The sequence below is a fragment of the Filicampus tigris genome, chromosome 2 (genome assembly GCF_054856515.1).
Source record: "Filicampus tigris isolate MCC_2025a chromosome 2, RoL_Ftig_1.0, whole genome shotgun sequence".
NCBI lineage: Eukaryota > Metazoa > Chordata > Actinopteri > Syngnathiformes > Syngnathidae > Filicampus > Filicampus tigris.
The window spans coordinates 4,006,978-4,018,839 of NC_141218.1; the positions used below are offsets into that span (position 1 = coordinate 4,006,978).

Sequence of the window (11,862 nt, forward strand, 5' to 3'; positions counted from 1 at the left end):
CTGTGTTGTGAGCTTCATCTCGCTCGTACACGCACACAAGCGGCACAGAATCAACACAAAAGCTGGGCGACCAAAGTTTGCGTTTTATATTTCCTGGGGGCAGTTCTTACGAAATAGTTTTTATAACGTGAGTCTCGACCAAATGGTCGGGCAGGTGTACCTAATTTTGTGGTCAGCGAGTGCGTGACCTCGCCAACTGTGGCTTCATCCTTGATGACACCTCCCTCGTTGTCTTTGTAACAACTATCCTCCCCTGAGGTGGCGACGGTTGCTAAGCAACAGCCGCCGCAGAGCAGCGCAGCTCAGTTGCCCCCATAACTCCCCCCCCCCCCCCCCCTCCCCTGCCCATCCACTCCCCAGACACGCACAACTCCAAATCTCACTCCCCATCCGAGCCTGTGGCTCCGGAGGAGCTCGACTAATCACGTGGCGGGCAAAAGGTGAAGGCATCGAGTGGCGGGTTAACATTTCCAAAGCAAAGGTCGACAGACGGCACCGACTGCATTGATGCGATGCTCTTTTAACTGCTTTACAGGTCAGGAGAGACCAAACGGCAGATTTTCTCGCGCACGAATAAATAGATAAATAAATAAATATATAAACAGTCGCACACTTTTAAGGAAAAGGTTGTGTATTGTCGAGATTGAATTTGTAATATTACAAGAATGAGGTCAAAGACTTTCTAAATTTAAACATGTTTTTAAATTTACGAGAATCGTCGCATATTTTTGATGAAAAAATAGTCGTCATTCTACAAGTATGAAGTTGCATACTTTTGAGGAAAAAGGGTTGTATTTTGAAGTTGTGGTATTAAAAGAATGAAATGTTCAAGATTTAAAGTCGTAATTTTGCGTGAATAAAGTTGCATCTTTTCAAGGCTTGTAAAATTATATTTCAGATTTCAGTTTTATTGAAACAAAGTTGCGTGTTTTGGGGACTCTTATTTTTCAAGATTAACGTAAAATGATAATGAAATTGCATATTTCCAAGAAAAGTTGTATGTCTTCAATATTTGTCACAATTTTCAAATAAAAATGTAGTCAGTCAAAGGGTGTGACCAGTTGAAAAAGTAAAAGTAAGTTTACAATAAAGTCTTATACTTTGGAGATATAAGTTGTAATATCAGATAAAGGCACATTTTTTAGGGGAAAATAGTTGTCATTTTACAAGAATGAAGTCGCATGCTTTTGACAAAAAAAGTTGTATATTTTCGAAATTAACGTAATGTTATGAGAATAGTCAGACTTTTGAGAAATAATTGTACATTTTCACAATTTGACATAATTTTGAGTATAGTTGCATACTTGAGACAAGTTGAAAATTTCGTGCTTGAGAGCGTCTGAGTTTTGATTAGTCATACAACATGAACAAATTTCCTGCATACTTCTGAGGAAAAACCGTAAAAATTGCGGACAAATATTTGAGAAAAAGGTTGCATATTGTCAAGATGTACGTAAAGGGATTTTTTTCCCCCAAGATGTATTGACAAGTCATTTTACAACTAGTCTCACATTTTAACGAAAAAGTATATTTGAGTTTACATTTTTAATATCACAGTAAGAACAAAATGTGTGTTTGAGATTCTTGATGCTTGTTGTAGTGCAAGAAAAACAGTCATTTTTTATTTAAAAAAAAACAAACTCTGAAATATGCGACCATTCCTCTTATGACTTTAATCTGAAAGTCCTTTTTCTCCAGGGTAGCCTAAACACTACTTTGTGAATGTGAACCAATTTATGTCTTTTTTTGTGCACTGGTCCACACAGAAAAGTATTGGAAATCAGTAGGCAGTACCTAAAAAATAGTGGTTAAGCGCCCTGCCTCACAAATCGCTGCAAATGTCCTTGACACTGAATCTGAAGAGGTTAGAGCGCCCCCTGTTGCTCTGGTGTGCTCTTGACAGCCTGTGGACGACAATTTCTCAGAGGATTCTAATTGTATGTGTTTCAAAAGTGTAATAATATAGACACAATCACCAGTTTAAAAAAATAAAGCTCACATGGTCAGATGCGTACTTGTGGCACTACATACAAAAAAATAAAAAAATACCCCCCCCCCCCCAAAAAAAAGGAAAATAGAAAGCTTCTCGCACGATTGTCCTCATTTGCGTCCTTGTCGAAGAAAATGTTTTGCGATTGGCACGGTCTCGCCTGTTGAAACGTCAAGTTCAACTCTGCATGTTTGAAACCTCCCCACTCTGCTCCTCGGCGGGGGGTCCACACGGTCCAGCCCACCACAAGCTCAGCCCGTTGTCGGCGCGGGCGGCGGCTTGGTCGCCGCCCTCGGCGTCCGAGCACGAGGGGGACGAGGAAGACGAGTCGCCTTCACCGGGCCACAGGAACTGCCGCTGGCCGCTGGATGTAGCCACCAGCGGCATGAACGGATGGACACTGCACGCACAATATCAATGACTTTATTGATTTGTTTATTCAAAATGAACTCAATAATTGCTTACTTGATTTCTTGAACAATCAAAAAAAAATGAACGTCGTAAAAGTTAACAAGTTGACTTGCGACTGTAGGTTTTTTTTTATTTTATGAAATAATCGGTTAGCTATAAATAAATGAGAATAAATTGTTTATTACAATGACGAGAATAAAGCTGCATATTGAGAAGAAAAAGTCATTCGTGATTAACATTTATAAAAATAAAGTTGCATATTTTTGAGAAAAAAGTCATTTGATACTATAACGTACGATTTTTACAAGAAGGAAATTGCATATTTTCAAGATTAAGATCACTGTCGTAATACCACAAAAATGAAGTGACAGACTTATAATTTTACAAGAAGAAAAGTTGCATATTTTCAAGAAAAAGTCATTTGTGATTCATTTAATAATTTTAGGAGAATAGGGTTGCATATTTTTTGAGAAAAAGGCATTTAAGATCACGTCATAATTCAGGAGCTGGGCATACCGCCGATGTCACGGACAGGTTAGTCGATGTTGCTAGTCAAAAAGGCTAAAAGAAGCCCGTTTAAAATGATAGTTGGACTGGCCTATATGCAATTACTATTTGGTCGGCCGGACAAAATGGCGGATAAATGGACAGCGGAAGGGTACTCCGGCTGTAGGCGGAAGGCAATAAACGGACTGCAAATTTTTGGCAAAATGCCCAGCTCTGCATAATTCTTCAAAAATACAGTGGCATATTTTGGAGAAAAAGCCTTTTTTATTCAGGGTGGATTTTTGTTGTTGTTGTTGCTAGGAACGACGTCGCCCTTCTGTCTGCTTGAAAATGCGCACAAGTTTTTGCCCACCCAGTGTCAGTGATCCAGTACCTGATCCCATTGGTGCAGTCCCAGTGGGCCTGGAACCTGAGCTGAGGCTGCAGTAGCTCCTCACCACCTGCAGGGGTCAGAGTGTCCCACACCGATACCACTCCCTCCGTGTCCCCACTCAGCAGGTACCTGCCCGACCTGCACAAACACACATAGGAGGGACCTCTTGCACGTGGTCGGCGACGGCGGACAGAGGAGCACTTACGGGTCCAGGTCGAAGTAAATGCGCTGATTGGTCGCCACGTTTCTTTTGAGGGAGAACACGACCTGTCCGGGCTCTCGGAGGTCCCAGCACAGGATCTCGGGATCCTGCACAGAGCGTTCAGATCGTTAGATTCATTTTAAGAATGATTTTCAACATTTCCACATAAAAATTCCACATATTTTACAAACATATTGCATATTTTTCAGCATTATAATCCCGCATCATTCTAATTATCATTCCACATCAGGTCTTTCAATATCGTTTGACATTTTTCACCAGACTCGTTGGTATCATTCCATATTTTTCAATACAATTTCTTATCATTCCACTTCAGCACCTGTATCTTCAAAATCATTCCATGTCATTCCCATTCCAAATGTTCAGTTGGTACAATTCACCTTGTGAATGATTTTCACAATTTCACCACATCATCGCCAATTACCAAAAATTCCACATTTTCCACCAACGTAGAATGCAGAAAATATGCAATCATTCCTTATCAATCTATATAATTCCACAAAATTCCATATCTCTCAATATCATTCGACTTTATTTTCATGTCATTGCATACCATACCACATGATTATATATATTTTTTTCCAATCGGCATTCACATGCAATTTCTCCAGATATTGCATTTTCCGATTCAGATGTCACCAACCTTTTTGGAAACTGACTGCTTCTCCTTGAATACTGATTAACACCAAGAGCTACCAGTTTGATACACACACCACTACACAGGTGGTGGGGTAAGTGGGACGCCGGCCGTCCGCGCCTAAACGCAATAGTTGAAGTGGTGAGAGGTTCGTACGGCGGCCGTCAAACTATGAAAGTGAAAATGAAGGAATCGGCGACGGGGTCGCGGGGGCGGCCGTCACATGGCTCGATCGGCCCAGAAAACGACCGGCCGTTCGGGAAAATCAACACATATTCCCGGAGACAAGCTTGCCCGTTTCCATAACATTCCTAGAAAATCACAATGTCCCATCGCACTGGTGACCCCTGCTCTCGTTGATACAATATTCTGTCAAAGCACTAGATGTGGGTGATATGAAGTGATATTTGTACCTTGCGTCCGCCCGTGTACAGGTAGTAGCCGTCGGGTGAGAAGAGCAGATGGGTGAGGCCGCCGTGGTGGCGGGTGGGCAGCAGCGCCAGCAGGCTGCCGTCCTGGCACGAGTAGAGGCCGGCGCAGCGCGAGTACGAGCCGCAGGCATAGAGCGACTGGCACGGGCTGAAGCCCAAACAGGAGATGATGCCGCCCTGGCCGCTTTGCTTCTTTGCTGCCGTTGGAGCACCAAAAAGGAAAAATGATGCCACCTTTTCTCCCGCATTTTCTCTCTTTCACACACTAATTTCCGTCTCGATCGAACATACATTCCCTCTCACACACTCGTGTTTTCTCTCCCGACCACAACGTCTCACGTTCACGCACGCACTCACTCTTACTCTCCCACATTTTCTCTCTCTCTCTCGCAATTTTCTGTCACACACACCTCACATTTTCTCTCCAAGGCAGACAAAGTAGTTTTTCCTCACACATTTTCTCACTCTCGTGAGCATTCTCATACATTTATCTCACATTCCCTCTCTCACACATGTTCTGTCACACAAACGCCTCCCATTTTCTCTCCATGCACACAACCTCAGTTTTTCTCACATGCACTCTCACACACAATGCACACTTTCTCACTCCCACCTATTTTCTCCACACGCACACATAACTCACATTTTCTCTCACATGCACATCAACTCAAGTTTTTCCTCACAAGCTCACATTTTTTTTCTCTTCACATTCTCTCTCTCTCACGCTCCGTTACTGTCACACACACTCACACATTTTCTGTCACATACACATGCACGCATGTAAACTCAGAAGTTTACAGACCGGTAAACGTCTGAGCACAGTTGCAGACTTTCTATTGCAGTGCAATTTATGCGAACTACCGTTTCAGCGTTGCATAAAGTGGCCTTTAAGCGGAAGTCAAACCAAACATATTTTTTTTCAAGAATATGTCCCATGCAAGCCCACTAGTTGAAACTGGGAATTCTGATAAATATTGCGTTTGTGGAATAAGTGTTAATCCACTCCTTTTAGCCATCTCAGGGGACGGCCATTTTGTCTTGTGGCGACTAAAAATAACATCACAACTGCTCACAACGACCAATCACAGCTCAGATTCAGAGAACAGGTCAGCCGTGATTGGTCGTCGTGAGCAGTTGTGATGTCATTTTCAGTCGACAGAAGACAAAATGGCCGCCTCCAGAGATGGCTAAAAACGAGTGCATTTTGCTGCTTAACTCATATTCCACAAACGCAAAATTAATCAGAATGCCATGTTTCAACTAATGGGCCTGCTGGGAACATATTCTCGAAAAAATATACGTTTGCGTTGACTTCCGCTTTAAGAGTGTTTTGGCCAAAACGTGCAGTCGTTAGCCAAGAAGAGTGCCGTCATGATCAAAAACAAACAGGCTGTAAACCACGAGATGCCCGTCATTCGAGGTTAGAATAACTCAAAAGTTGTTTGAAGTGCATAAGAGGCAATTTGAACGCAGCCGCTCCATTTTGCTGTGCTGTTCGTCTTGGCTCGCTCAAGGAGACGAGATGCGAGATGCGATGAGCGGCGGTCGAAACGATCCTTGTCGGCCTTGACGGCCCGTCTGTTCACTCCACGCCGCTTTTGAAATGGTTGTTTTTCCTCAAACAATTCTCTTACTGAAGTACACTAAGGTGACTTTGTTTATGCGATGTCGTTTGACTGAAGGCAATATGCTACGGCCACGTCGTTTTCACAGCTACAGGACGATGCGATCGACTTTCCCCGACTCGCTTTAAAGTATAATAGCCAAGCTCTAATTTTGGTTTATGGCTGACCTGTGGTGGGCCGCTCCTCGCAGTCTCTGCCGGGGCGCTCGGTGTAGAAGACCCTGACGGTTTTGTCGAAGCCGCAGTAGAGTTGCGAGCCGTCGGGGGAGAAGCAGAGCGAGTGGGCCGCCGTCAGCTCGTCCAGGTGGTTGTAGGGACGGAAGCTGGCCCGCACCTCTCCGTAGAAGGCGTCCCAGATGTGGACCGGGTTGTCGCGGCTACTGCTAGCAAAACTGAGCACAACACATCGTGAAAACACTCGGGCCGCGTTCACTCATTCCCTACTTGCGTAGGGATTTTTTTTTTTTTAAACTACAATCAGTCAAATAAAAAATAAAAACACGTGGACAGCCTTAAATTAAAATCCTATTCCAGAAGGTCGGACTGCAGCCTGAGTGTAATCATGCAAAGCCCAAAAGAACATCACTGCCGCTTAATTAGCGCAAAGCAAATTAGCCGCGACGACATTGCCGCTTTATTTCAGCGCCGGCAAGTGGCCAATTTTAAATCGCGCCACTGCTGCACGTCTGGTGAGATGGCCGAAATGTTCAGCCAGAACGGGAGCCCCGAGCCCCGCTTATTAGGATCCAGGGTTCTGATCAATTTGGATTTTTCATTATACTTTATTTAAACTCAGTTTTAATTCGTTTTTATAGCAGGTTTGTTGATTTTCATTAGTCTTTTATTTTTTTCTGCAGTGTTGCCAACTTAGCAACATTTTCAGACCCTTCCAAAAAAAGAGACCAGCAAAAATGACAACAATGGTCCTGATGTTAGCAACAATTTTTTTTAATTTCCTGCACGGTGGAGGGAAGAGGGCCAAGGAGATTTTCATTTTGCAATTTCAGATACTGGGCATATTATAAGTCATCACCGTATCACGACAAATCACTGTCAATAATATATATTGGGAGTCATGATTAAACAGTTGCAGGGTTTATCCTGCATTCAAAATTGAGAGGCGGACGCTTCCAGCTAATTGTGTGTTCGCCTCCAGCCAGAGCCAGATTATTATTGCTCAACACGCGATTGATGACCCTCTGCGTCAACAAGGTATTTTAAGTACAGTTGCACCGTATATGGTGAGGGGCAGCATCACAGAATGGAGCGTTGCTGCGCGTACTCGGGCGTCTGACGACGGCAAATTCCCTAGGATCGAAATACATTCTACTTTACGGCGGCGCCGTCGTGGCGTCAGAAAGCGTATCTAATAGGAGAGGGGCTGGTAAGTGATTGACTGCTATTTTGGCGGACTTATTTATAATCCACGGCATGAGGACAATGGAGGACACCTTGATTAATAAAGTGTATTTACTGTATTAACACTGAAAGATACATCTTGTCTCCTTTTGATTTTCCTTTTTCAAAATGAGCAAAGACTGGGCTTTGAAAGATACATTTTTTAAACCAGTAAGAAAATCCTCACTTTTTACTTCCTGGCCGGCAGCTACGTCAGCACTTCCAAATACGGGCACGATGTTGCGCGTCCGTTAAAAGGCTTGTCCGAACACCGCGATTGAACAGATTGTTCACTTTCAAAATGTGAGGGTGAAAAAAAAAAGAAAAAAAATTCAGAGCATAATAAAAAGAGGAAAACAGAGGATGTTTTAACAGTTTTTTGTTAAATGTAATGGCAAACCCACAAACAAAAACAGCTACGCAAGCACAAATATACAGCAAAGCTAGCATGTCTTGTGAGCTTAGATGGTCTATTTTATGTGTGCCCATATGTATAATGTGGCTCTTTGCAGTAACACTTTAAAAATGTGGTTCTAGTGTTGATAAATGAATGCTTTAACATGATAATAGTCATTCTTATTGGAACTTTTAACTTAAAGTATCTTCCCTGCAAAAGAAAGTGAGTAAATTGAATTTACAGAATACTTGCACTTAAAAAAATGGTCGGGATGGTACCACCTCAGCCTCAATCTGAGCCAGGAAAAACCCTGAGTTGGTGCCTAAAATTCATGTTATAAATTTTGGAAGTGCAAAGATGTAATTATAGTGACCGCTTTGAATTTGTTGACATTTTTTATTTCCTAATACAATATTTACTATATCTACACACGTAACAATCTACTGAAACAACTGTTTTTTCAAGTATTTCAGTTTCTCATTTGACCCTTTGCAATATTAATTGCCCACCCCTGGTTTTAATTTTTTTGTCAATACTGTATATGGAGAATTTGTTGAGTGCATGAAAAAAAAGGTCACTAAGTCGTGTGTAATAAAGTACTTAAAAAAAACAACCTACAATTCTCCAATGACTGTCTGACCTTCTTTCTTCTGTAGACTTATAGCAATACAAACATAAATATATTGGAGATGAAACCAAACGAGTACTCACAAGCACGTGTGAGGCTCCAGAGAGTTCATTTTGGGGTACCAGCAGTAGTCATACACAGTGTCTCCCTCAGCCATTTTCAGTACTGGACTCTGACAAAAAAGAAGCAAGTCAGTGTACACTTAAATGTCAAAAAACAAACTGTATTATCAAATTTGCGTTTCAAAAGACAAAAGGTTATGTTCACCCATTCTACAGAAAAGAAGGTTGATATTTGCAATATCAACACTGGCCTGATGGGGGCACCAGAGGAATTCGAAAAAGCTTGGTACAGAATGCATGATTTGAACCATTAGGTTCTGCGGTTTTTTTTACATGAAGTAACTTGTACCACCTATAAATACTTCACTCCAAGTACCACCGTTGTGACCAACATTATGATGAGGCCTAAGTAATCATCAAAAACGAGGCAGATGTTTTATTCCTTAAAAGTATATTTAATATTTTTGGAAGCCACTGTAACATTCTGAAAAATAAGGAAAAATAAGATACCTAAACAAATGTATACAAACAAACTCTTACAGATTACTGGCAAATGTATTGAATTTACAAGTAAATATATAATGTAACTGTACTTAGGCAGTGATATTTTTATTTTTGGGGGGCAAACCACGAGAGGGAGCCCACATAACACTTGACCAAACTCTGAGAATCACTGCTCTAACTAACCTATGTAATGCTCACCATCTCCGGCATGCCATCCCAGTTGTAGGTGTAAACCTCAGGAGGAAGGTTGTAGACGCGGAGCACATTGTCTGCACTGTTGCTCAGGATACAGGAACCGTCCGGAGCCCTGACGAGGGGCGGAAGAGTCACTATGATTTCATCAGTATGTTGATTTGCTCTTGGATGTATTTTTTAATTACCATTTGCACCCTTTGAGGTAATTCTCTGGGAAATTGGAGTATTCGCTCCAGGAACTCGTCAGTACCTGAGGCGTCTGGGAAAAGTCTAAGGCAAGGCTGCGGGGGGAAAAAAAATATATATATATAAAAATACAAATAAAAAATAAATAAATAAAAGAGTAAAAGTGGATCATATTAATAGAATCCGTTAAAAAAGTAGATTCGACTTACTGTTGTCCTTCATTGGGACCTTCAGCAGCCTCATCAGGCTTCTCCTCCACTGATTGCATCTCTCCATCATCGGCATTCTGCTGGCAATGCTCCTCCTCTTCCTCCTCTGTGCCTCCAGCCGCAGTCGTTCCCTCTTCATCTTCGTCTCCACCATCTTTGGCAAGCAGGGGGGCTCCTGTTGCTAAGACCAGTAAAAACAAATTTCAAGGTACAAAGTGGCCCAATTGCCATGATGCCAAAAAATTACAACAGTTCTCTACTTTGGTCTTCCTGCTCCATGGCTGCTTGTGCTGGCTGGAGGTCCCCACGCAGCCCCTGCCACTCCTCATCCAGCCGGGGACGTTTGGCCGGGGTGAGGCTTCCTTCATCCTGATTCTCCTGGACGGCTGCCCCCTCTTGAGATGGCCCACGGTCCGACTCTGTGGCCTGCCCATCTATCGCTGCACTTTCAGTGCCCGCACCCACGTCAGACATGGCTTTGGTCCTCCCTGGCGGTGGGCTGTTAAAAACACACAACTGTGGTCTGCCTTCTTCCTGCAGTGTGGCTTTCGAAATATGCTGGCGGGCGAGGACATTACAGCACCCACAGGCCTGAAAACAAAGAGAGCACACACTCATCATAACATGGATGGACATAAAGTGTTTTGTTTGAAGCCATTTTTGTAAAATTAGAGGTGGGTAGTAACGTCCAACACTTATCTGAGTAACGTTTTAGAAAAAAAAAATTACTCGTGGTAGTTTACTTTTTAGTCATGCACACATACTTTTATTAGGAAGGCATGCTAGTTTTACTTACAATTACTTTGAGCATACATTGCACTCGCTACTCTCTGTTGCGTTTTGGTAAACTGATATCAGTTGCGAAAGAGAAGTTGCACATTTGTATTTTATATATGTTGTCCATGATTTAAAAAAAAATATGTGTCAGTTATTCAGTAGTTATTATTGTAATGCAAGTTATTTGGAGGACTACATATACACATATACACACATATACATATATATATACACATATACACACATATACATATACATATATATATATATATATATATATATATATATATATACATACATATATATACATACATACATACATACATATATATACATACATACATACATATATACATACATACATACATATATATATATACATACATACATACATACATACATACATACATACATATATATATATACACACACACACATACATTTATATATATACATATACACATATATACATACATATATACATGTACACATACACATTAATACATATATATATATATACACATATATATACATACATATATACATATACATACACACACAATACAATACAGTTTTATTTATATGGCGCATTTCATAACAGCTAGAGCTGTAACAAAGCACTTTAGATACAAACAACAAAATAGCCATAATACAACAAAATGGAATCAATAAATTAACATAAACACTATATACAATAGACATCGGAAAAGAGCCAAACATTTCAGACGTTGGATTGCTAATTACTAAGACTCTAATTTATTTATTCAATATTTATTACGGAAGACAAAACAACCGGTTGTACGTTGAAATTATGCGACAGCAATGACGTAAATAACGGCGCGCCCGAGTAGTTTTCCAAAGCGATTTTCAATTCGACTGAATACACATACATAGTTTTCCTCAAAATCTAGCAAGTTTAGTCTTTAGCATTCTGTGCACAAGTATGGGGTAAAAAGGCTCGCTCGCTTCCATTTGTTTCAAACGTTGGCGCAAATATCTGCGAACGTCACATTAGCATTGGAATGCTAACACTTATACTCACCCGACGTGTGGCTCTTTCCTGCCTTTAGTCTCGTAAAATGCAGTTCAGATTTTACTTCCTGGTTGAGGCGAAAGTTCCACCGGAGTTTTGCGAAACGTGTGTGGCGTCCACTTGCTCATTTGAACGATGCATATATCCTATGACGGGAGTTTTGATTTTTCTCCTTAACCAGAAGGGCCATTTGTGGAGTGTAGCCATGTGTTCAGCAAGTCTCGCGAGACCTCGTTTGTGCGCGTGATTTCTCAAGCAAGTGAATTGCACAAGAGTC

General features: G+C 41.5%; 1 protein-coding gene across 1 annotated transcript; it reads right to left on the reverse strand.

Moving 5' to 3' along the window:
* Positions 1-1,648: 1,648 nt before the first annotated feature.
* On the reverse strand, positions 1,649-11,824 carry wrap53 (WD repeat containing, antisense to TP53). Its single transcript, XM_086013698.1, has 11 exons — positions 11,595-11,824; positions 10,036-10,366; positions 9,776-9,956; positions 9,566-9,661; positions 9,384-9,492; positions 8,703-8,791; positions 6,365-6,588; positions 4,555-4,769; positions 3,487-3,590; positions 3,282-3,419; positions 1,649-2,390 (listed from the first exon to the last, which is right to left on the reverse strand). The coding sequence occupies exons 2-11, from the start codon at positions 10,247-10,249 to the stop codon at positions 2,168-2,170; spliced, it is 1,593 nt and encodes a 530-aa protein (XP_085869824.1). The 5' UTR covers positions 10,250-10,366; positions 11,595-11,824; the 3' UTR covers positions 1,649-2,167.
* Positions 11,825-11,862: the final 38 nt, after the last annotated feature.

Coding starts and splice junctions, on each gene's coding strand:
- wrap53 (XM_086013698.1), bottom strand. CDS start 10,249: ATGTCTGACGTGGGTGCGGGCACTGAAAGTGCAGCGATAGATGGGCAG. Junction 9,957..10,035: donor CATGGAGCAGGAAGACCAAA/GTAGAGAACTGT, acceptor TACTGGTCTTAG/CAACAGGAGCCCCCCTGCTT. Junction 9,493..9,565: donor TACCTCAAAGGGTGCAAATG/GTAATTAAAAAA, acceptor GCCCCTCGTCAG/GGCTCCGGACGGTTCCTGTA.